The sequence below is a fragment of the Pongo abelii genome, chromosome 3 (assembly GCF_028885655.2).
Source record: "Pongo abelii isolate AG06213 chromosome 3, NHGRI_mPonAbe1-v2.0_pri, whole genome shotgun sequence".
NCBI classification, from domain to species: domain Eukaryota; kingdom Metazoa; phylum Chordata; class Mammalia; order Primates; family Hominidae; genus Pongo; species Pongo abelii.
Window position 1 is genome coordinate 169,848,583 of NC_071988.2, and position 26,211 is coordinate 169,874,793.

The 26,211-nt window shown below is 40.0% G+C and overlaps 1 protein-coding gene across 4 annotated transcripts in view; it reads left to right on the plus strand.

Moving 5' to 3' along the window:
- Positions 1-26,211, plus strand: part of ARHGAP10 (Rho GTPase activating protein 10) — a 336,765-nt gene that overhangs the window by 291,993 nt on the left and 18,561 nt on the right. For all 4 annotated transcript variants that reach the window (XM_002815196.5, XM_009240367.4, XM_054554568.1 and 1 more), the window contains one exon: positions 18,976-19,135. In XM_002815196.5, coding sequence (XP_002815242.2) covers positions 18,976-19,135 — 160 coding nt within the window. The remainder of the gene's footprint in view (positions 1-18,975; positions 19,136-26,211) is intronic.

Below are 26,211 nucleotides of genomic sequence, written 5' to 3' on the forward strand. Positions count from 1 at the left end.
AATGTGCTTTCATAAGTGAATTGTAACTGCTCTGTCTTTCCCATGATGTTAGCAGGACACAACTATGTGGAGGTGTGAGAAGGACAACTGGAAAACCATTGTTGGCATGGATTTTCATCGACATTCTGTAGCTATTGATGTTTCCTTGCAAACATGCAGTCAGCTTCATGCAGAATTATAATCAATCCAGGTAACTGGACCAAGCAGATCTTTGCCTTAAGATTGGCAGTCTGTCTTTTCTCCATTCTTACCAATTTTTTTTTGGCATGGCATTTCATGGGTGGGCTCTGGGTGATAAATTCCCAAGCCCAGAAGTCCCTTGCCATCTCCTCACAGCAGTGTTATGATTCCTTGACATGGAATTACTGTGTTGTGAAGTTTATTCTAAGACCAGGCTTGAATGTGTGACAGTATATGTAGACAGATTATTTCTTAACTCACTTTTACAGCGATGAGATCAATGGGTTGGAAAAGGCAGCCAGAAGATTCAGGGCTGTAATTGAGTTGTGGCGTGCCTAGAAATTATGTGGGATGCCTCCCCTGCGTTGGTATCTCCCCAGAAACCTCCCGTGAGGCTCAGCATCCCCCCCCCCCCAACCCCAATGCTAGTGACAAAGTGAAAGGCAACTTCTTCTATTGCTTCCTGTGTAATTTTAACTGTGCTTCTGTGTGGGATGAACATTTCCCCCTTTCTCTGGAGGAGGGAAAAAAAAGCTTATTTAATGCCTTTAAAAAAAAATACATAGCTGCTTCTGTGGTGAAAATAAGTTCATGGCAGGTAACTCAGATTTATAGAAGAGAGAAAAATTCTTTAAAGCTTGTCTCCCTGTGGAGTGGGATTTTTCTTCACTTCTAATAGCTTTTATTTTAATTTCTAGTTCTGAATTCAAGCAGCTGTCACTCTCTTTATAGCCCCCTTTGAAACTCTTGTGGTGTAGGAGGTAGCTGGGCTGTCTAAGAAACATCTTTTCAAACCAACCAAAGTATTGTTTATCCTGAATGAAATGGAATTTTAAGGCTGTCAAGAGTGACTGATTTGAAACGTTTTCTTTGATAGCCAGGAAGATGAGCAGAAATCTTGAGGGAGAAGGTATTTTCTCTGTGTAACCAATTCCAAGTGACTTCTGTTGCTCTGAAAACTCTATGGCCCATGATTAAAATGACCATGATCTGAGAGTGTTGTGTACAATTAATAGAACAAAGCCAACCTGTGGCCAGTTCATTTTTACTTACTGAATTCTTACCAGCTGTTGAGGAAAAAGAAATGATGCAAGACTGAGGCAATGCCAAAGAACACTCCTTGTATTTATCATGAGTTGTCTCCCGTTGGCTTTTCTTACTTCTGGGTTGCATCTTTGCAGCCTGGTTCCCTCTGCATGCTCATTCTACCTTCCTTTGTGCCCTCCTAGGCTGTATTAAGAAGGAGTACAGAGTCACCTTTAGATGAGAGAAAAAAAAGAAAAAAAAACATTTAAGCCTATTAAAATGAAATTTGGGGCCAGGCCTAGTGGCTCACTCCTGTAATCCCAGCATGTTGGGTGGCCGAGGTGGGAGGATCAGTTGGGCCTGGGAGGTTGAGGCTGCAGTGAGCCATGATTACACCACTGCACTCCAGCCTGGGTGACAGATCAAGACCCCATCTCCAACAAAAAAAAAAAAACATGAATTTTGAGACTGGCATTTTGGATCTACTAATAGTCTTTAAAATCAGCAGCACAAGTTTTTAAGCATGAAATGTACTTATGGTAATGGTTTTTATTTTTCTCTTTAAATAAAGAGAAATAGTGATTATTTAAGTCTGTTTATTGGCTATTTAGAAGGTATACTCTTTTTCTTAAAATCTTTAGTAGTTTATGCAGGGGTATGATACAAAATTCAGAGAGTAATAACTTTGAACAGTTACATATTAACATGTTATATACCAAGTACTGTTATTGGCAATATTTATTAAACTTAGATAATATCCAGAACAATCTTATGGGTAGTATTATTGTCCCTATTTTATAGTTCAGGAAACTGAGGCATAGAGAAGGCCAATAACTGACCCACATCTGGGACAAAGCTAGGATGGAACCCAGGCAGTCTGATTCCAGGGTCTGGATTCTTAATCACTCTACTAGAGTGCTGAACATAAGGGCAACTGTGAACTTCTCTTCCCTGGAGTCAACAGACATTGCCATTTGTTTTGTGGGTCCTTTCGGAGAAACTCTGTGCATTTCTAACAATGCTATTTATTTTTTAATTTTAAGAATGATTCTTAGTTTTTCCATTAAAAAAAAAAATGGTTAGTGTTGTAAGGGAGTCACAGCTATGGTCTTGATCCAGGAGATAAAGTAGAAGGAAGAGCCAGAGAGGACTGTGGTTTTAAATGTGGGACATAAAACACTGTAACAAGCATGGGCCCTCCAGGAGAAAAGTCCAGGCCTGTTTTTTTATGAGCGAAAGGGGAGGGAAGTGACCCATTTTATTTCAGTGATATTAAGTACTGCAAAAGCATTTTATTGTAATTTATGCCACCACTTACCTAAATGAACAAACATTTGGTCATGGATTGGTTGTAGTGAGGATATCTCAGGTACCTGATGCTTTAACAGGCTGTTAGAAAGTGAACACAATTTGTAATTTGATGCTGCCTAAATATATTAGATTTTGCTGTTACTTTTCTGTTTTCTCCTCCCACTCCTCTCCCCTTCTTTCTTTATTAAAAATAATTAAAAAAATAAATAATATATTCCCATGTTTGAAAACTCAAAAAGTATAAAAAGATACAAAGTGGAAAGATCTATTCCATCCCATTGACTCAGTGCCTGCGTCTGCAAGCCAGATCTGTAACCGTTGATGTTCATGGCTTGAACCACATAAAATTGCCATCTTTTAGGTCAAAAATTATCTAATATCAGCAATTTCAACTGTTCTCCCCCCCATATTGTAGGCCAAACGTTGTAATCATTGAGAATTTCCTGTAGTTCAACTTGTAGTATCTGAAATCCTTCTAGAGTTAAGATGTAAATTGGATTGATGATCAGTTATTAGCAAGTTTGTACCTTGTGAAACTGCTATTGGTATATGCCAAACATGATTGAATATCATCATTTTTATATGGTTCAACCTATAGTTTCCTGTCCTTCTAGAATTCTTTATGTTTATATATAAGTGTATTAGGGTTCTCTAAAGTGATAGAATGAATAAGATAGATGTATATATTGAAGGGGAGTTTATTAAGGAGTATTGACTCACATGATCACAAGGTGAAGTCTCACAACAGGCCATCTGCAAGCTGAGGAGCAGGGAAGCTAGTCTGAGTTCCAAAACCTCAAAAGTAGGGAAGCTGACAGTGCAGCCTTCAGTCTGTAACCGAAATCCCGAAAGCCCACTGGTGTAAGTCCAGGAGTCCAAATCTGAAGAACTTGGACTCTCATGTTCGAGGGCAGGAAAACATCCATCATGGGAGAAAGATGAAGGCTGTGGAAGACTCAGCAAGTCAAGTCCTCCACCTTCTTCTGCCTGCTTTATTCCAGCTGCTCTGGCAGCTGATGAGGTGTTAATCTCCTTTGGCAACACCCTCACTGACACACCCAGGAACAGTACTTTGCATCCTTCAATCCAATCATGTTAACATTCAATATTAACCACCACAATAAGCAAATATGAATATGGATTCTTATTTACTCTCTTCTGCACTGAAGAGTCAGTTTGGTACCTTTTTTGTTTTTTTTTTTTTTTTAATTTTATAGGGTATCTTGTGTTGCTTTTTATGTCAGTGCAAAGAGAGCGTTCTCCTTTCTTCACTGCTGTATAGTATTCTATGCATTCTATTGTATGGATGTACTTATAAGAGGACCTTGTATTCTGCAGCCCAGCCAAACACAGTCAGATGATGCAGACGTCTTACTCATCACACATAGGCTTCTAGCCATCCTGGGATGATAAAGATGTGTCCATAGAAATAATGTACAGTATGCTTTTGAATAAAAAAAGCAAGTTTTAAAGTGGAATTTTCAAAAATATTCTCACTTTTAAAGGAAAAACTATATATTTAAATATAAGCATACAAGTAAATCTGGAAAAATAATCAGTTATAACAATGGTTATCCTTAGGTGGTAAGAGGTGGTGATTTTCTTTATACATATTTGTATTTCCTATCTTGTCTATAGTGTATTACTTGTAATACATACATATAAGTACACATATACACACATACCACATACATTTATATGTGTTTAGTTTACAAATGTTTCAGCTTAACTCTGAAGCAAGCTGCGTTTCATACTAGTGTGTTGGGTATACGTTTAAAATTTTGAAATGGAAGGATTGAGAAGCAGAGTCTAGAAAGAAAGGGAATGGAGTCCCTTTAGCATGAGCTGGCCTGGAGAGACTTCATTGGCACTAACTGAGAATGACTGTCTCTCACTGCTTAGTGTTTTCCTGTTAGACTTCACGTGTCTTTCACCTTTTGCCCAGGCTGCTTTCTCATGGTCACGTTGTCCTGGCATTTTGGGGATCCCTATTACTGGAAATACTTAGGCAGCAAAGAGTTTTATTGAATGGTTGACTTGCTTTTGGTTGTTTGGATTTAAACCTGGATGTAAATTTCTGCCCTCCTCTTGATGTTGTTTATGATCTCAGCAAATCCCTCTCTAAGCCTCACAAGTTTGGACAATAAAACTTTGACATGGTTTTTGCATGGAACAACTGAGTTAATGGATGTAAACCAGGCAATATATGGTAAATATTGAATAATTTTCACTTATATTTTCTTGAGAGTCTGATATCTGAAGCAGAAAAGCTTCAGATACGCTTTCATGTTTGGTATGCTTTCAAATAAAATGTAATTTAGTCTTTTATTTCTGGTTATTTTTGTCCAACATTATACCTAAGTTTATTGGTAACTAGCATCTCCCTCTGGCAATTACTTATTTATTTTTTTGAGACTGTTTCGCTCTTGTTGCCCAGGCTAGAGTGCAATGGCGTGATCTTGGCTCACTGCAATCTCTGTCTCTCAGGTGCAAGCGATTCTCCTGCCTCACCTTCCCGAGTAGCTGGGATTACAGGCCCCTGCCACCACTCCTGGCTAATCTTTTTTTTTTTTTTTTTTTGTATTTTTAGTAGAACAGGTTTCATCCTGTTGGCCAGGCTGGTCTTAAGCTCCTGACCTCAGGTGGTCCACCCACTTTGGCCTCCCAAAGTGCTGGGATTACAGGTGTGAGCCGCTGCCCTGGCCTCCATCTGGCAGTTAATAATGAACTTTCCTTCTCCTTAGGTGAGAGGAATAGGGGAGGACAGGTGAAAAGCAAGGAGTCTGGCAGCCCTCATTGTCTCAGCTGGACTGGAGGTTGTGCTCTGAGCACAGTGCTCTGAATTTCCTGAGCTGTCAAACTGGCAGCTTCCTCAAAGTTGATGGAAGACAGTTTAAGTATCTGAGTAGTTTTGGGTTCCCAAGAATAATAACACATGGCTGTTATATTTTTTGTTTCTATAGGCAAAAATTTTAGTCTTTAAACAATGCCCCAGGACTGTGATTATGACATAAAAATGCTCTTTGCTTTATAGAGTAAAGCAATTTGCTTTGACTTCTATTGACATTGCAACTGAACTGGTCTTACTTGCTTTATAATTGAATTGCTGCAGATTTCCATCGACCTTTGTAAGAGGTAGAGGTGGTTCCTGGAGTTGTAACCTGATGCCTATTAGCTGTTGCTATAACTTTATAATGGGGTCTTAGTTTTTGTCATGTGATTGGTTTTAACAGCTGATTCTCTCATCAGCTTTTCCTGGCATGTACTTTTGGCATATTTTAGCTGTCATAGTAGCTTTTTGGGGCAAGCATTATGCTTAATTTCTTTAAATCTTTGGGCAACAGAAAATAAAACACTTATTAAGTTTATGGCAATTTCATTACATCTTTTCATGCCTTAATGTGACATTTTAATTTATAGTTCAGGAGTTGCCTTTTTAGTTTTAGGGGGAATGCCGAGCTGTATGTAGTTTTGTTTCTGTGCTTTTGGGATTGGGGAGTAGGAAGCTCTTTTCTTGAGAAGTCACATTTTTCTTTTTCTAGAGAGGATTTCACATACATTATATTAGCCAAGTGAATTATTATCTAGCAACTGACTGTCATTCATCTGTACATTATTTGGCTTCATTATCGTTCCCATTTTGGCTTGCCGTGTTTCAGAGGGAAAATGAAATGGGAGTTGCGATGTCGTTCTGCCCCCTCTCCTGGATGGCATTACTTGAGCTTGCAGTGTAACTGAGAATTGGGCTAAGTGGGACTTTAGGAAGCTCTCTACCATGCGGCAGTTACAACCTGCATCTCAGTGCACCTGTCCATGCTGAGAAACACAGTTAGCTTCTTTCCTTAATGGGCAGTTGGCAGGGTTAATGTCTTAATCTTTCTCCCTTTCTCCCCCTAATGTAAGACTTAAGGAAGATTTTCTGATCAAAGAATCTGGACTTTTTTCTAGCAGTAATCATGCAATACTTACTACTCTGTGGACGGTAAAGAAGAATTTCCTTTGGATGGTAGGGTAGAGTTGATTTTCTTTTTTAAGAAAGATATCTCTGCGTTCACAATTTTTAAAAGGTTTCATTTTAATGTTAAACTTAGTATTCCATAACCCATCTTTACTATTCTAATTTGTTTAATAAAGGAACTGTGTGTGTGTGTGTGCGTGCATGTGCGTGTGTGTGTGTGTTTTTCCAGTTAAGGAAAACTAATGTATAAGATAATATGATATAATTCCCTGGCTTAGGTTTTGTAGAGGATGAGAAATACCTCGGCTGAAAAATACCTCAACTTTAATTTTTATCTTGCTTTGGACTGTTTCTTTCTGTAGATCTTATCTGTTTGGTGCCTCTGTTGATAGTGCTTCATCAAGAAGGTTGTCTCACTCAATTCCTTGGCCATTTCAGTTGAATTTGTGATATGATTTGGTGTGTCCCCACCCAGTTCTCATCTTGAATTGTAGTTCCTATAATCCCCACATGTCATGGGAAGGACCCAGTGGGAGGTAGTTGAATCATGGGAGCAGTTACCTCCATGCTGTTCTTGTGATAGTGAGTGACTTCTCATGAGATCTGATGGTTTTATAAGGGGGCTTTCCCCTTTTGCTTGGCACTTCTCCTTCCTGCCATCATGTGTAGAAGGATGTGTTGGCCTCCCCTTTCTGCCATGATTGTAAGTTTCCTGAGGCCTCCCCAGCCATACTGAACTATGAGTCAATTAAATCTCTTTCCTTTATAAATTACCCAGTCTCAGGTATGTCTTTATTAGCAGCGTAAGAATGGACTAATACAAGTTGACTAGCATAGGGATAGATAGGGAGTGCCAGGTTTTCTTTGGCTGGTTAGGGGTTGATTGGGTTATGGACCTGACTTTGACCGTTCTCAGCCATGCTGCTCAGACTGCTCTGTGCACTGGTTATTCCATGTATAGATTACAACTTCTAGGTAGATGAGGTCCTGGAACACCATGACATTTTGGTCCAGCCAAGCATCTGGGTAAGCTGTGAAGAAACAAGGCTGTTCAGTTTTCTTAAAAAACCGAGGAATGACCTACTTGGAAATAAAACTAGTCTTAGATAATCCAGCTAGGTGAGATAGGTGGTTTTTCTGTGTTCTTTGGTCATGATCTTTTTCAGCTTCCCTCAGTCTTATGGTAAGTTTGGGGATCTGGTCACCCAGTTTCTGAAAGCTAATAATTATTGGAGTACTAGTGACAAGATGCAAAATCAAAATTTTGGACAAAACTGTAATCCTACCTTTGGGGCAGTAAGAAATCATAAGCTGTTCTGGAAGTCATGTTCCTTTCCTCAGAATTGGAAGTCTTGAATGTTCCACTGTCCATGACAAACTGCTGCCCCAGTAGTTTCAAAACAAGTGGATGTTATGATGCACTTCTAAAGTCTTGGGTAGGAAGGAAGAGGCTGTGGACAACTAGAGCATCTTTGGATGTCCTTGTTAAAACAGAATGCCATACAAGATGAGTCATTGTTCTGATCCAATATGACAGTCTGAGATGTCTCTTTTTGTAGGGAGTAAGTAGTATACTTTGACCTGTATTTACCATATTTGAGGAAACAGTATGGTGCACTCTACTCTTCCCAGGCACTAGATCATTAAAGAATAGATGTTGGCCGGGCGTGGTGGCTCACACCTGTAATCCCAACACTTTGGGAGGCTGAGGCAGGGGCGGATCATGAGGTCAGGAGATTGAGACCATCCTGGCCAACATGGTGAAACCCCGTCTCTACTGAAAATACAAAAATTAGCTGCGTGTGGTGGCGTGTGCCTGTAATCCTAGCTACTTGGGATGCTGAGGTACAAGAATCGCTTGAACCCAGGAGGTGGAGGTTGCAGTGAGCCAAGATTGTGCCACTGCTCTCCAGCCTGGCGACAGGGTGAGACTCTGTCTCAAAAAAAAAAGAAAAGAAAAGAAAAGAATGGATGTCAGCTATATCCTTTGATCTCTGTCAATCTTAAAATCCAGTTGTTGGTTCCGTCTCCTATGTTGGCTGAAGCTTTTCACCAGTCCTAGACAGATTTAACTTTATTTATATAGGTCACCTCTGGATTCATTCTTAAGAATTGGTTTTATTTACAACGTCAAGTCCAAAAGCATTTGAACTGGGATAGGAAAATATAAGTTTTGGTTTATTTTAGTTTTCACTATTCAGTGTAGCATTAGGTACTACTTTTTGATGTGGTATAGAAGCCCAGACTTTATTTTAGCAGAGTAGAAATTATGCTAGAATATATATGAAATGAGTTTGGCAGTTCTGTTTCTTGTTACTGGACACCACTCTCCTTTTCAGTGCCCTGAATGTCCTGGGTAACATTAGGAGGAAAGGCTGCCATGGTTAGGAGATTTTATTGTCATAGTATTTGCCATGTGGTAGAAATTAGGACATGACTATCTCATGCTTAGTTCAAAGATTATGTTTTAAACGGGCTTATACTAATTAGCCAAACAAAACTCTCATCCTACTGCAGCATTTTATAATCCCCCCCATTTCAGATTCTTCCTGTAGATTTTCTTCTCAGAGCTGTTAGTCAGTCTGCCACTGTGACTTTTACCCAGAGGTGTTGATTCTTGAGGGTATCCTTTCTCCTCCCCTACCTCCTGCACCCTTTTCCAGTACAGACATTCAGCCACATTGTGGTTGCTTTAGTCCTCCTTGGGTACAGCATCACTAGAGGAGACACATCATTTGGGCAGAGAAGCCATTGAAATACTCAAAGCAAGAGATTATTGGTTTTTATTGGGTGGCCCTATTTAAAAGATAGAAAATGCAGGGTGACAGGAGGATGAATTCAGGCACAAGGGGATAGGGGCATGAGGTGGATGTTAATTGGAGCAGTTGTGCTCACCCTCCACTGGTGAAAGAGTTCATTTAATTTTGGTTGAAGTCACTCTAAGTACAATAGATGATGTTTAGCCTTCAGATTTATTTCTCTGTGTTTAGAGTGAGCTTTTATATGTCAGATCACATTTTCTCATCAATTTTCACTGTGCTTTGGAGATTTATTTTCCTCAGTCTTACATCAAATAAATAATAAAAATAATAATAGTTTTTCACTATTATGGAGTAAGGTGTATATTATAGTGTACAAGTAATTCCTATTGACTAAATGTACTGAAATAAAAAACATCAAATATATTTCAGTAAATTCTAGTTTCATAGTCAACTTCACATTGAATTTAATTCAGTATTTAAACAGTCATGACTTTTCTTTACCAATATTTAGGAAAATTGTCTGATTATATATGGCATAAAATGTTTTGAACCTTTCTTGTTTCCTAACAAATATTTTAAAGCCTTAAAGCTCCATTTGGCGTTTTTTGGCATGTTTCACAGATTTTTATGTGAAATGTTTTCTATTATCATTGAGTTCTAAATATTTTCATTATGATTTTCTTCTTAATCATGTTTAGTTTACCAGTATATGGATTATTTTGCAATATTGGTCTGAGAAGAGAATTTATATACCATTTATCCACTGGAATTTGGTAAGACTTTATAGCCTTCCTACAAAAATATTCCATGTGTTCTTGAAAATAATGTGCATCCTCTAATTATTGTGAATTGTATGCATGTGTACAAAACATATCAGCTTTGTATTGTTGATTACAGATATCTCTATTTTTCTTTTTTGTCAACTTGATAGCAGTATCTGAGAGGAGTTTTAAAAACTGCAACTACAGTTGTTGATTATTCTCTTTTTCTTTCTAGTTGTGTCCTTTTTTTGCTTGAGGCTGTATTAGGTGCTTATCTTCTCATTTATTTCTTTCCTTTATTATTATAAAATGATTCTCATGTGGTTTGTTAAGATCATCACCTTTTGGTTCATATTGGGTTAATATATTCATCTTTTGATCTTTTATTTTTTAACCTTTTTTGGCCTTTTTGTTTTAAGCATGTTTCTTGTAGTCAACATACTATTGGGTTTAAAAAATACATTTGGAGTGTCACTGTGTTTTAATTGGTGAGTTTAGGCCATTTATATATATTGCAATTACTGTCGTATTAGGATTTCTGTCATTTTGTTTTTCCCTTAATGAATTTTGATAAAATTGCCGTTTTCTGCCTTCTCTTCAAAGAAGCAAATGTTCTTCTGCTTTTTAAAATGATACTTTTTTTTTGTTTCTAAAGTGGTGCCTTTGTTTTGAAACTTAGTGTTATTTCTCTGTTACTTTCTTAAACTATATTTCTCTCCCCACTTCCAGTAAGACAAATAATTTAATGGGCTATCAACTCCCTCTGATCTACCCACCCCCACCATGTTGGTATTTTCCAGAATTTCAGTTCTGGATTATTTTGGTTATGTTCTTTTCCTTTCTTTTGTCTTAGATTTTTTAAAAGACAACAATGGACATGATCAAGTTAGCTGAACGTCTTACATTGCTTCTTTTATTTAAATACTTAATGAATTTCTCTAAGAGTGTTATCAGTATAGTTCTTTGTATGGCCATCCTTTGGGGATTTTTATATCTGATAATAGTTTTATTATGCCCTCACATTTGAAGGCAGTTTGAATATATAATTCTCTGCTCAAATTTTTTTTCTTTAATACTTTAAGAATGCTACTTCATTTTTTTTTTTTTTTTTTTTTTGAGATAGAGTCTCACTCTGTAGCCTAGACCAGAGTGCAGTGGCATGATCTCAGCTCACTGCAACCTCCACCTGCTGGGTTCAGGCAATTCTCATGCCTCAGCCTCCTGAGTAGCTAGGATTACAGGCACCCACCACCACGCCTGGCTGTCTTTTTTTTCTTTGTATTTGTAGTAGAGACGGGGTTTCACTATGTTGGCCAGGCTGATCTAGAATTCTGGACCTCCAGTGATCTGCCCACCTCTACCTTCCAAAGTGCTGGGATTACAGGTGTGAGCCACTGCACCCGGCCTAGGATACTACTTCAGTTTCCTTCTGCACTTAACATTGCTGTTGAGAAGTTTGATGTCAGTCTGATTCTTTTTCTTTTTATATGGTCTGCTTTTTCCATATGGGTGCTTTTTTCTTTGTATTTGATATTATTAAATGTTAAAAATAATATGTCTTAAGTGCAGGATTTTCCTTACTCCTCTGTTTGGCACTCTCAGTCCTTTATAATTGAGGTCTTTAATGTTTCTTTAATTTTGGGACTTTGATTATTATTTAAATATTTCCTCCTCTCAATTTCTTTTTCTGGGATCTAAATTTTGGCAATTTCACTTCTATTCTCTATATTACAAATCTCTAAATCTCTGAGTTTTCTTATTCATTGAGTTTGCTGTCTTAGTTTTCTGTTTTTAGAAGTTCTAGTTTACAAGTCCATGGTGAAGGAGGATTTTTTTGTGTGTATGCCATGGTTAGGGTGTGTTGGATCCATCTTCTCCCCTTTCTTTTCACTTTCTGGCTATTGCCTCCACTGGGGTCACCTAGGTGCTGGTTCAGAGCCAGGTGCTATTATTGCCAGCACAATGTTCTTGTCCTTGGGATAGGCCAAACCATCCCCCAGGCAAGTGGGGAACTTGGTTATAGGTTCTTGGCCTCCATCTAGGGTGGAGGGCTTCTCCCAGTCCCTATTTCCACATGAAGAGCCTGGCTGTAGCCCCTCTGCCCCATGCTTGGTATATTATTATAGATATTAGGAACCCTACAGGTTTTTTTGTTTTTTGTTTTTTGTTTTTGTTTTTGTTTTTTTTGAGACAGAGTCTTGCTCTGTTGCCCAGGCTGGAGTGCAGTCATGCGATCTCAGCTCACTGCAACCTCCACCTCCTGGGTTCAAGCGATTCTCCTGCCTCAACCTCCCGAGTAGCTGGGATTACAGGCATGCACCACCACACCTGGCTATTTTTTGTATTTTTAGTAGAGACTGGGTTTTGCCATGTTGGCTAGGCTGGTCTCAAACTCCTGACCTCAGGTGATCCACCTGCCTTGGCCTCCCAAAGTACTAGGATTACAGACATGAGCCGCAGCGCCTGGCCAGAACCCTGCAGGGTTTAAATGTCTAGGTGGTTCTGTTGGTTTCAGTTGGTCTTGGAACCATAAACCTTTGACTAGTGGTCCCTCTGGATGTTTCTTTTTTGTTTCTGTTCGACAGAAATGTGTAACGAGTTTATCAGGGCAGTTATATATTTTTATTTATTAAAAAAGATTTGGGGGGGTTATTTGGTGTATGTGTGAGGGAGAGGTAGCTTTCTCCTTAATATTCCATCTTGGCCGAACATTTTCTGAATGAACTTTATCATAAGAGTGTTTCTGTGTTATAATTGCAGACACTTTGTTCTCAGCAAAACTTTCTTTTGATCCTGTTAACTACTTGATAATTAGAAGTATCTAAGTTTATTCTGACCTGACAGGAAGAGTATTTGTATACCAAAGTAGTTTTCAGCTGTCCCCCAGCTGGCCAAATGCATGACTGTGAGGTTTGCTTAAATTAAATTCAACTAATATATTAGATCTTTTCTTTTTATGCATTTTTCTTTCCTCTTTTCTGTCTTCTCCTTTTCTTCCTTATTCCTGCTAATACGTAAGCCAGATGTTTAAGAATGAGGGGCATGGGATAGCTTTGCTGCTGTGGGGACGGTCCATCTGTGAGGAATAACAGAAACTGTCTGTGATTTTATACCATGCCCAAAAAATCTTCAGCTATGTAGAAGAACAGCAGGGAAGGGATTTCAGGGGGGAACTATCTCTGACTCAACTGTTAGGAAATATATTTGAGAGCAGACAAAGAAGAAATGAATGAAATGGGAGGGAAGCCCAAAGCTTTATTCCTTCCAACAATCCAAAAGCAGTTCTGTTCAAGTGAAATGACCAGAAAATGAATGAAGAGAACAGTTTGTCATCATCACAACAAAAAAAGTTAAACTACCTGAAGTAAAAGCTTATCAATAGATTAAAATAAGATGTAAACATCCTCTAAATTATTAGAAATGGTAGAATTATCAAGCTGTTGTTTCCTCCTCTTGGTCTAATTTTCTGCCAATCTTTGAAGATTATTTTCGTCTGTCCTGAAAATAAAGCACTTGTTCATGTGCTGAGGCTCATAAAAAATCAGACTAAGTGAAATATGGTAGCTGTCACCAAAGACATGTCCTCTTGACCAATTGTGGTCAGTTTTTATGAGAATTGATGTTTGTTCAGGAATCCTAAATATTTGCAAAAGAACAGTGTGTTGTATTTAAAACAACAAAACAACAACAACAATATTGCTTTAAAGAAAAGCCAGCTCTCTTGGCCGGAAGATCCCTCAACGTTCTTTTACTTTTCCGCGTCTTCTTCCTTGTTCTCTCCATCCAGTGCTGTGACTTCAACTCTCTGTGCATGACTTTCAGATCAATAAAACTATCCCAGGCTTCTCTTCTGAGCTCTAGGGTTGTATAACCAACTCTCCCTTAGATACTGTCACGTGGATTTTTTATTGACACCCCAAACCCAACATGCCTACAACTGGTCTTATTATCTCCCTCACCCAATATGCTCCTTGTTTTTTTATTCCCTATTTCAGTTAATGATTCTACCATACACCCAGTTCCTAAGCCATGAACCTGAGGCTCGTCTTAAGTTTCTCTCTCGCCCCTCACCTTTGTTCACTGAGTTCTAATGACTGTCATAACTGAATATCTTTTGAAACTATTCTCCAGATCGTATCACTTCCCTGCTTAATCCCTGCAATACCTTCCCAGTGTCTGCAGAGTAAATTCATATGCCTTTACATTAGATACAAAGTTCTTTACCCTACTTCATGCACTTGCTTTCTGCCTTTGACCCTGTTCTCCAACAAAATCCAACTACTGTGGTTCTGAAAATGGCCACATGCTCTCCTGTTTCTTTTCTTTCAATTTTGATATTTTCTCGACCAGAGGCTTTTTCCTTGAAACTGGCAATAATTTCTTCCTATTCCTGTTGCTGCACTACCACCTGTCTTACGCTCCTGACACTGGTAACTTTGAAAACTCCTTTTTCTGGGTCTCAAAGCTCCTTGACATAACCATATTACAGCATACACCACCTTGTTTGTCTTTGCCTGTCTTCTGCATTATACTCTGGGCATCTTTGGGTTAGGAACTGCTTGCTTGTCTGCCTGTATAATTCGGCATCTATGGTGTGCCTTTGTACATAAGGAGAAGCTCAGTAAATGCTAGTTGGGTGAATAAAGTGGATTAGAGGTGCTTGTGGCTCGAAATGGGAGAGGATGAGAATCCAAAACTGTGTGCAGGTTTTGTAAGAATATGTTGGGGTCTTCAGATTTTTTTTCCCTTCTCAATTTGTAGAGGCAGTGGCTCTCCATGCTCATGCTATTTCTTGTGGCAGTGAGCCTGCCATACTTCCTGATGACTCCTGGATTGCCTGGCACTGCTTTGTGTTCTCTAAGGCTTCCCAAGACCAAGACGTGGTCTCCACCCTGACAAAATGTACAAGGGAAATGGGCACCTAAAACCAGGTTATAAAACCAGTATATGATGGCAAAATGCAAAATTGATGGCTGCAGACAGCTCTGAGAAAGGAGAAAAGAATCAGGAGAGGAGGGGTTTGGCAAGTACCTTGTGGGAGTTAAATCTGTGGTTGCTGCAAGGAAGTCATTTTCTCTTCTAATCGGTGGTAGTTCATTTTCCAATGAGTGTCTTAGAGTCTGTTCATAAATCCTTTGGTACCATTTTTGTTCACTCACTGGAACAACCTTTTTACCCAGAGGTGATTTGTCTGTTTGTAGATGCCTGTTAAAGGGTAACACCTAAGGGAAGAGATTGTGTGATCAGTCAGAAGAAATGATAGGTGAAAAATAATGAGTGTATCTGACTTTAATTCTCAATTTTAAGTTAGCTTTGTGGGATTTAAAATCTTTATTCCCAGCCAGGGATGGTGGCTCATACTTGTAATCCCAACACTTTGAGAAGTCAAGACAGGAGCATCACTTGAACCTAGACGTCCGAGACCAAGCTGGGCAACATAGGGAGACCCTATCTCTAATATATATATATATATATATATTTTAGATGTATAAATATAGATATATAAATATATATGAAAAATGTATACAGAAAAATGTATATGCATTTTTTCATGTATATACACATATATACATGTATACATATATACATGTATATACATATACATGTATACATATATACATGTATATACATATACATATATACATATACACATATACATATACATATATACATATACACATATACATATACACATACACATATACACATATACACATATACACATATACACATATACATATATACATATACACATATATACATATATACATATACACATATATACATATACATATATACATATATACATATACATATATACATATATACATATACATATATATACATATACACATATATATATACATATACATATATATATGTATTCATTCCAGAAGTTGTTGAACATAGAATATTTTTAAAGTTTTATTATTTTCATACTAGTTAAAAAAATGCTAATTTGATTTTTGGTGAACTAAAGTTTCAGAAATGGTTGTGAGTATTTAATGTTTGTGTACCTGATAATTTATTCTCCCTCAAATTCAGTGATTCTCTCAAGTAGGGTAAGCTCTTTCCTGAACAGTGAAGGAGGAAGGAACTCTATACACTTGGAAAGTAGGGTGAGGCGTCTTCTCCTTTGATCAGCCTGTGTCAACATTCCCTTCTACCAATATTATTTTCACTTGAGGGTTCAAATTGCCACTGTTTGGCAGGAAGGAAGAGAGAACTCTCTTAATAGAATGTGATTTAATATGTTGAATGACAATTTGTGCTGTGTCAGTCTGCTTGGGAAAAGGATTAGAGGCAGTGTAAATGATCTGCTGTATCTGGTTGTAAAAACATTTCAGGCATCTTTCAAAAGTAATATTAAACCCCTGGTCTCCAGTTCCCCAGAGTTGCTTCTCATTGACAGGTTTCTCTCGGTAGGAGTAAGTCAGGGAATAAACCGGTCCCAGACTCTCCTGTGCTGCTTCTGCCATGTCATGCCTTGCCCGGCCGTCAGGGCACACAGCCCAGGGAGGACTGAGGGCCTGGGTCCAGCCTCCTGCAGCCAGGGAGCTGCTGGCGTCTGACTTGCTGTGAAGGTGATCCTGTTCTGCTTCAGAACTGATGACAGTTTGCTACGTCTAGCTGAGCACTGAGGGCAGCCGTCATGCCAGGTCAATGTTCAGGTTTACTCTGGACTCCATGCTGGGGTTCCATTTGAGATTCTCTTAATTTTGATGGGAGTCATTGCTCATGATGAATGAAAGACACAGGGAGGGGCTGGGGAAAGCTGGAGGCCAGCCCCTCGCGGCACTTGGGCTCTTTCTCAGAAAAGAACTGGACGGAGTTGAGCTCGCTGGGCGCAGGGGATGACATGGTCTTTGTTCCAAAGTGGATGGATCCCAGAAAGAAAATACATTAAAAGGAAATCATAGCAAGTGGTCTACCAGTGGGTTTTGGTCCATTTGCCTGAAAATTGGCCCTTCTATTGGAGCTGAATTTCTCCAATTAGCTAAACGTTTTTGTGGTGAAGCACTGTGGAAAAAGTGGCTTCACTGAAAGAGCAATCATAGAGTCTTCTAGACTTTATAAATAGACTCAGGACAAGGAGAAGAACTGCCCTGTGGAGATATGGTTCATCTCTTGCTCAGCCATCTCCCCCACCTTCCCTGGGAACACACTTATGAAAGAAAGAGCTCAGAAAACTCTTCCTTGGAGTTTCAGTGGTGCAGTTGGTTAGTGTGCAGCACTTATACAGAAACCTCTTCCTTAACAGAATCTTCTGCACAGTGTCCTCCAGGGATCCCCCTCAATACCCACCATAAACAATTTCTTCTTCCAGCCATCACCACCATCTCTAACTCCTGCTTGTCTGGATTCAGTTGTTCTAGATCTCCATTTCTGAGATTTTCTCTCTTAACCCTTAGTTGTAAGCTGGGTCAGGAGTCAATAATAATTATTTTGTACAATCAGTTTTCAAGATTAGAGTCTGGGGAGCTAGCTTAATCAGAGCCTGGAATTTCTCTTATGCTTCATTTTTAGGAGAATTGAAATCCATCTGGCCGGGTGCGGTGGCTCACGCCTGTAATCCCAGCACTTTGGGAGGCTGAGGCAGGCGGGTCACCTGAGGTCGGGAGTTCGAGACCAGCCTCAACATGGAGAAACCCCGTCTTTACTAAAAATACAAAATTAGCCGGGCGTGGGGGTGCATGCCTGTAATCTCAGCTACTCGGGAGGCTGAGGCAGGAGAACCGCTTGAACCTGGGAGGCGGAGGTTGCGGTGAGCTGAGATCGCGCCATTGCACTCCAGCCTGGGCAACAAGAGCGAAACTCCATCTCAAAAAAAAAAAAAAAAAAAAAGAAATCCATCTAAGATGTTTTTTTGAGAGCAAGGTCCTTGCTGTTGCTGGCGTTCCTGCTTGCTTTGTTTCTAGGACCTGGGAGTGAGGAAACGTGAAGTTTTAATCAGCTACAAGCTGTTGGGGGCTGGGGTTATGGACCTCTATGTGTGTCACATTTGCTTCCATAGCAGTTTAGGACCATCGCCTATAAAATCAAGGCCAAGTCAGTGCCATCTATATAGAACATTGCTGCCTCTGCAGGGTTGCCTGGAGCAGTTAAAATTTAATGGGGACTGAGGATTAGGCCAAAGGGCCAAGCCTTGATGGGTGCGGATCAGGTGCATTTTATGGTAGCTGGGAGGACCGTGAAAGCAAGAAGACCAATAGAGGGAAATAATTGCTCTTGTGAGCTCTCTTTTCCGTCTTCTGCATTTTCTACCCAAGCCCACAATGTATACAAATGATATTATACTAAACATATTTAATAAAATGGTCCCCTGTGAAAGCATAAATTGTGCAACTCATTTAAAAAAAAATTTAGCTTTGGTTTAAATTCATCCTGTGGCATTACCACAAAAGCCTAACTCTCTTGTAGTACCCTCCCTGATGTCCAAGGGGAAATGGAAGTTTGTCTCTGTGTGGGATTTTAATGTTGGGGTATTAGAAATTATAATCCAAGATACCAGCTCAGAAGACAAGTCCCTTTTAGAGTTGTCTAATTCATTATGCACTAAGTGGCAACTGAGAATGACTTAAAGAACCAGTAGGTGATCAGAAAGGAAGAGGTTGGACCCCACAGGGCTGGTGTGCTGCTTGGAGCTGTTCTTGATTTCACTGGTTTATACCTGGACTCCTTATAGTGAGGAAGTCATTGTGGCTGCCATTATGCCTTTTATCTTCCATTATCTGATTTTCATCATTGTGTTTTCTTGTAGGGAAAACATTCCTCACTGTGTATTATCTGTGGTTTATTTTAAGCATCTTTGATTTAAAAAAAAATGTAAAGACAGGACACCCAGATACTGTCAGGCTGAACTGTAAATGTAATTTTATCGTTTGATTGACTAATCAAGTAATGCCATATAATTATTAGTGGAATTTTTTCTTCTCCAGGTATTTGTTTGATATTTGATGTTTTTTTTTCCTCCTAGGTGACAATCCTTACCCTTCCAAGGAGGACACCCCTACCAGCAGTCTGGACTCACTTTCCTCCCCGTCTCCCGTGACTACAGCTGTCCCTGGGCCTCCTGGACCAGACAAAAACCACCTTCTGGCAGATGGAGGGAGCTTTGGAGACTGGGCATCCACTATGTAAGTAACCATGCTTCTGTTGGGTGCTGAAGGGAGGAAGCTATGACTTTGTTCATTTTGAAGTTTCCATGAGCAGTGACCAGTGGGTGCTGAAGCCATTAGATCTAGGAACCCTTGTTCTGTTATCAGAAGGGCCACCAAAGGGAGAAGGGTCCTTAAAACAGAGCCTTCCTTTGAATACTGTCTGTGTTTCTAGTATGGAAGGGGTAGATGGATGCTATGTCAAATCTGATCTAAGTTCAATTCCTGGGCAGTTTTGGATTCTGCAAAGGAAATTTGTTACTGTCCCACCCAAGATGTTTCCCCACTAGTTATGCAAACTTTAGAGATGTGAGAATACATGCTGATGGACAGACTCTTGAAACTCTATAGAATGATATTTTACTTACATGAATTTCTGAGAGCATTATGCTAGCATTCTGCTCTGTTTTGCTCCATAGCATCCTGCAGAGTTGAGACTTGATGGTTGACATATTTGATTTTATCTTCTCAGTTTGGTTTAGTGCCAGGCATGTGCAGATCAGCTCAAGTATATTACGGCAAATAATATTAATACAAATAAAGTACCTTGAACCTGTGAGGGCTTGTCTGGCTGTGCTGACCAAGGCTGTGGAGTAAATGCAGGATGGTGGTGATGTGGAACCCAAAAGGGCATCACATTTCAAACAAGTGCTCAGAGAAGAGAAAACTCCACTAATAATTACAAGGCAATACTTGATTAGTCAGTCAAGTTTTATCAAAAAATACATTTATAATTCATCCAGAGAATCTTTTTTTTTCTTTTTAAAGATGGAGTTTTGCTTTTGTTGCCCAGTGTGGAGTGCAGTGGTACCATCTTGGTTCACTGCAACCTCCACCTCCTGGGTTTAAGTGATACTCCTGCCTTAGCCTCCCAAGTAGCTGGGATTACAGGTGTCCGCCACCACAGCCAGCTAATTTTTGTAGTTTTAGTAGAGATGGGGTTTCACCATGTTGGCCAGGCTGGTCTCAAACTCCTGACCTCAAGTGATCCACCCGCCTTGGCCTCCCATAGTGCTGGGATTACAGGTGTGAGCCACCATGCCCAGCCCATCCAGAGAGTCTTCAAAAAATTTTGTTGAAGCCAAAGTTGCTTAAAATAAATTATAGATAATGGTGTCATCTGCCCCTAGCTGGGCATTCTTGGGACTTTAAATGGACTGGAAAGTGTTCCTCAGATTACTTGGCTTTTTATAGTTACTCCTGGATTCACATGAAATGATTATGAACTTATTAAGTATTAAGAGAGGCTGGGAGACATATGGTATGCCAAAATTTGGGGGTGACCTGAAGACTTTGAAAATCTAACTGAGACTCCAAGTATGGAAACACATTCTCCAGATGAGATTTTTCCTGCCAATGTTTTCATCTGTGCATATTTTTTATGCTGAGGATTGTGGATTTAAATCCTACATTACTCAGGTATGCTTGTCACCTTTACTGTTCCTTTTCCACAATAAAAATTCTGTTTCACCGTAGTACTACAAGCAACAATAACAGTAGTTACCTAGGCACGCAGAATCTGTAATCCTGGTTACACTCAAGGTGGAATTTAGCGTGTGTGTATGTTTTAGTGAAAACCAGATCTGTAATTATGCCTTTCAGTAAGTGAATATCACAGGCAGTGGAGTGCAGTTTAAGCAGTCATCTTTCTTCCGTAGTAGTTCTGCAGAAAACTGACATTATGAGCCATGGTACAGCCAACACTCAATTCACAACACGTCCATGCCTGAAACAAGAAGGGCTTGATATTTTTGGTCATAAATCAAATGAGGAGTGAATTCCCCAGCTTCCTATTCATACGCATTTTAAAATGTCATGAAAAGCACTCCAACCTTGAGAGGCCAAAAAGGGGGTTGGGGGGAGTAGTTGAAGCAAGCCTGGAAAGGAGATTTTTTTTTTTTTTTAATGGAGACTTTCTTCTACTTCAGAAACTTGATATTTTTTTTCTGTGCCACAGATGGAATACATCTATGTTTCTCTGAAGTATATACTAAAATGTTTCTTATGTATCTTTTAAAGGATTTACTGATGAGTGTGTATCAGTCCAGATTTGTCATTATGTTAGGAAGTTTGTATATAGATGAGTGCCTCTTGGACTTGAGCATGCACCAGAACCCCCTGTAGGTCTCACTGAGACCCACACTGCTGGCCCCACCCCAGAGCTGAGGATTCTGTAGGTCTGAGAAGGGGCCTGAGAGCTTGCCTTTCTAAGGAGTTCTCAGGTGATGATGAATGAGCCTTGATATAGAAGACCATCCCCTGCTCCTTGCCTGCTTCCAGGGCTGTGCTGAGTATAAGCTGCTTCTCTGAGGAGTGTAATTAGGATAAGTGATTGCTCCACCTCTTTTGTTTAAAAAACACTCTTTTAGGGTCGTGCGTTGCTGTCTTCCCAGTAGCCGGTGTGTGCTTCCCACATGCTTTGGTTCTCTTTGCCTCAGATATCTGTCCTGCTTTTTTGCTCAAGCCAATCCTGACCTATCTTAACAGTCTAATTTAATCTTCACCTCCAGGAAGTCTTCCCCATGCTCTAATCTACAGGGAGCCTCTAAAGAGATTCCTTGTATTTCTGCTGATACTCATTATTTGGCGCTAAGAAATTCAAGTTGCCTTTGAGTGTTGTTTAATAGTTGCCTTTTAGTATTATTTGATATTTATGTGGAATAAATGTTTCTACCTATCTATCTAATCTTTCCCTTACCCCCAAGCTAGATCATAAAATTTTTTTTTTTTTTTTTTTTTTTTGGGCAGGGGTGGGGAAGACTGAGTCACTCTGTCACCCAGGCTGGAGTGTGGTGGCATGATCTCGGCTCACTGCAACCTCCGCTTCCTGGGTTCAAGTGATTCTCGTGCCTCAGCCTCCCCAGTAGCTGGGATTACAGGCACGTGCCACTGCATTGGCTACTTTTCATATTTTTGGTAGAGATGGAGTTTCCCCATGTTGGCGAGGCTGGTTTCAAACTCCTGACCTCAAGTGATCCACCTGCCTTGGCTTCCCAAAATGCTGGGATTACAGGCGTGAGCTACCGTGCCCGGCCATAACATTCTTAATGATAGGAATTAGATCTTATATTCTTTGAACTTTTTTGTGATATTGACGTAATTATTAGTGAACATTTAATTTCTTATTTTAATTATGTATTTATAAAAATGCTGCCTTTTGGAAATCTCATTTCTTTCTCTGTGTTACTGAATGTCTCTTAGGCTACTACATTTGGTTTCTTACTCATCATCATCTTTTTTTTTTTTTTTTTTAAGATGGAGTCTCGCTCTGTTGCCCAGGCTGGAGTGCAGTGGTGCGATCTCGGCTCACTGCAAGCTCCGCCTCCTGGGTTCACTCTATTCTCCTGCCTCAGCCTCCCGAGTGGCTGGGACTACAGGCGCCCGCCACCACGCCTGGCTAATTTTTTGTGTCTTTAGTAGAGACAGGGTTTCATTGTGTTAGCCAGGATGGTCTCGATCTCCTGACCTCGTGATCCACCCTCCTTGGCCTCCCAAAGTGCTGGGATTACAGGTGTGAGCCATCGTGCCCGGCTGATTAATCTTCTTTCTTATAAAGATTACAAACTCTTCCTCTAGTAATTCCACACAATTAATCTTACCATTTGCTCCTTACTGTGTTTTGTTTCCTTAGCATTTCTAAGTTCTCATTGTATGTTGTCTTCTTGTCTTTTCCCCCTTTATCTCTGCATACCAGCTGTACAGTATTAAATATCATAGGTTCTAAGTAGATGTTCATTAAGATCCCTTTTAACCAAAGCTGCTATGGAGTCATTGAAACTCTACTCTGGGCTCTTAATAGGAGGCAATGCCTTTACTGTGGTCTCAGGTCCTAAGGAATGGAGTCCAAATGTATGTGGATCACATAGGACCCCAGTAGATCTGTTGAACAAAAATGCTAAAATCTTGTCCACTGGAAGGCAGTTTGCAGAGGAAAACTTACAGCAGCCGTGGTTCTGACATAGGTGGTGTAGCTGTTGCCTCTGATAGGTAGAAAACAATGCAGCAGAATTGGATTCCGTGGATTTCTGCTGATGTTCATGACTTGTGGGTGTTATTCATTGCAGTCAATCAATCTGTAGCTCTTACTTACCTGTACCCTCAGTAAGGTGATGGGTGACTTCATTGCCAGTGAAGAATTGCTAGCTCAGTCTCCTTGGAGGACATTGCATCATAGGTCAAGGTATTTCAAATGTTCCAAAGTCATTTTTTCCCCACAATAAAGTAGTTTTTGCTAAACAGGTTTTCTTCTATTGTAATTGATGGAGCCCGGTCCTTGACAAGTAATCCTTTTAGATTCTCTGCCACAAAAGAAAATCTCTTTTAAGAAATATCAGGCATTGCTATCTGCTTCCTCTACAGATTTCAAATGAAAAGGAACACCTCCTTTTCTGCTGGCACATTCTCAAATTCAAGATGGCATGGTCTCAGAATAGCTCACTCTAGCTGGGGGTGCCGGCACCCTGAGATGCATCTCACTGTGTGCCCTGGCAGGCCAGGAGGGCAGTAGATTCCCCTCTCCCGCCCACCGAGAGGCTTGGCTTTGTTTATCCTGAATGTTAAGATATCCCTAAAGCATCTATCCCAGCTAGTGCCTCAAGCTGTCGTTTTGCCACTGAGATTTGTGCCTACTCAGACTTGATGTCAGTTATTTAAAATCACTAGATAACACCTTCCTATTCCCATATACAGCCTTGTGCATGTCGTCATATACTTTGTGTGCACTCACTGGTAACCATTTTTATTCTTGTCAGTGCAATCACTTGTTTCCTTTAAATTGGGCAAATGAATGGGGGTTTCTCAGAGACAACTGCTTGGCATTTCAAATTACTTGACTGTTGGTTCCATGATTGCTTTTCAGGAGGTCAATAAATTTTGCTGGGAGATACCAGAGTACCCCCCCCTTAAATATGATTTGTGGCTTAGTATACCACAGTAAACCATGAATGATTTGCCTAAAGTTCAGAAAAATAATCATTTTAGATCATTTTTAATAGATTTCTGTGAAGTCTGGCGCCTACTGAGAAATTACAGGGTGGGAGTCACTGGCGAACCCTGTCTTCACTTCCTCCCTTCCTCTCTCTCTGTCTTTCCTTCTTTCCTCTCTCTCCTCCTTCAGAGAGGGCTTCCTCAACCCCAGCACTCCTTGAGGGCCAGGGCACTCAGTTCACCCTAGAAGTTGGTGTCTTAATCTGATTATTAAAAAAAAAAATAGACTTATCTTTTAAAAGTGCTTTTTTGCACTTTTTTTTTTTTTTTTTTTTTGGCTAACTTGACCAAAATGAACATATACTGCTTTTGTAATAAGAAGTGGGAAGCTCTGTAAATTTCAGGTCAGGAGAGGGTGATAAGTAACCTAAAGGAATGAGCTTCCCATTGCAAAAACTTCCTGCATCTTTATTGGTTAGTAGGGGGATGATTTCCTAATAAGATGAGCAGCTTTACTCTGTTTACTTGTATCTGGGCCCTGGTTACAGAATGCAGTGGGTTACACTGAGATCTCTAGTAGAGCCTAGTGCCTTCTTGTGGAAGGATGTGGTCTCTGATTCTGGGTACTGTGAAGAATGAATTGGCAGCCAGTACCTGTTACCATACCTAAGTAAACAGCAGGGTCACTTAGATTGTGGAGGTCTAAGGGAGCTCAAATCTAAGGAAGAACAGGGGCCAAATGAACAGGAGGAGCATGCTGCCTTGCTGTGAGCCCACAGCAGCCTGTTAAATTCTGCACAGAGGTTAGCTCCTTCCCCTACCTCTTGGGGGTCTGGGGATTTGAGGGAGTAGAACCTTTTGCTTTAGCAGAGGCTGGTGGTTGAGGCTGCAGAGAAAGTATTAGATACCCTCTTGGCACTTCCAGGCTGAGAGACCATGGAGCATTTAGTATTATGGGCCACCAGACTTTGTTTCAGCTATTTTGTAGATGGCATTTCATCTTAATGCTTGCATCAACCCAGTGCGGTAGATATATCTTCATTTTTAAAAAGATTGGAAGGCACAAAGGACGTAGGAAAATTGGCCCAAGCCACACAAGCAGTAAAGAACAGGTGAGTTTGACCCCTCATGTGTCTGCCCAGTGACTTGTTGTACTGTAGAAACTGAAATTGTGCAGTTGCATATGGGGACATTGTTTGAATTGTAGGTATTCTCCACCCTGCCCCGATTCTGAAACCCAGTGATACAGCCATGGCTGTCAACTGGTCAGTGCCCTTGGTTTGAAGAGGGAGCACTGACCTTACATTAAGTCATGTGGCTGTGGTTTATAATTATCTATGGGGAATCAACACTTGAATCTGGTTGCTGCGCATTCATCATCTAACACCTTGGCTGAGATGCGGGCGGAAGGGCCTTCTCCCCCACAGCAGAGCTTGAGAGACTTGGAAATTTGATCTGTGCAACCAGGCAGCATCCATAATCTTTTTATGAGTAATATGATATTCATTTGTCTCCCTTCAGCTTCAGAAACGCTCTGGAAGTGATTCTCAGGGCCTGTATACTTGGCCATCTACCATCACATTGTCTATTCACATTCAATCTGGGGGTACAACTTTTGTCCTGTGTGTTTCCTTGAATTTCTTCTCTCCAACTTTGTATAGAAATTCTGCTATGCCGACTGCCTGGCCCCTTACATGCTTCGATACACATCCATTGTGGCTTGCTGGGGTATTTTTGGTATCTGCGTTGTGTACTTGGCACTTGCGTGTGGCCTAATTCGTGCCTTCCTTTGCTGTGCTGTAGCTGCAGGTGCTGAAATTTGGAGGTTTTATTTTTAAGTCAGAATGTTGATAGTCCATGTAACTTTAAAGCCCTACCATGAAAAGATGACTTCCCAAAATAAAGACATGTCTGAATTTTGTAGTAGCTTTTCCACTGCTTAAGACTTAAAAACAATTAAGTCTTGCATCAGTCATTTTTGGTTTTTAGTTTAACTGGTTTTTGTTGTTAAAGATTTTGTTACTTGATACCATTGTTGTAATTTATTATTTGCTATTCATAAATTGGCTGTGTCTCAATATCTAAATAAGGTAAGGACCTCATGGGCTCTCTCTGTAAGTTTGAGACCG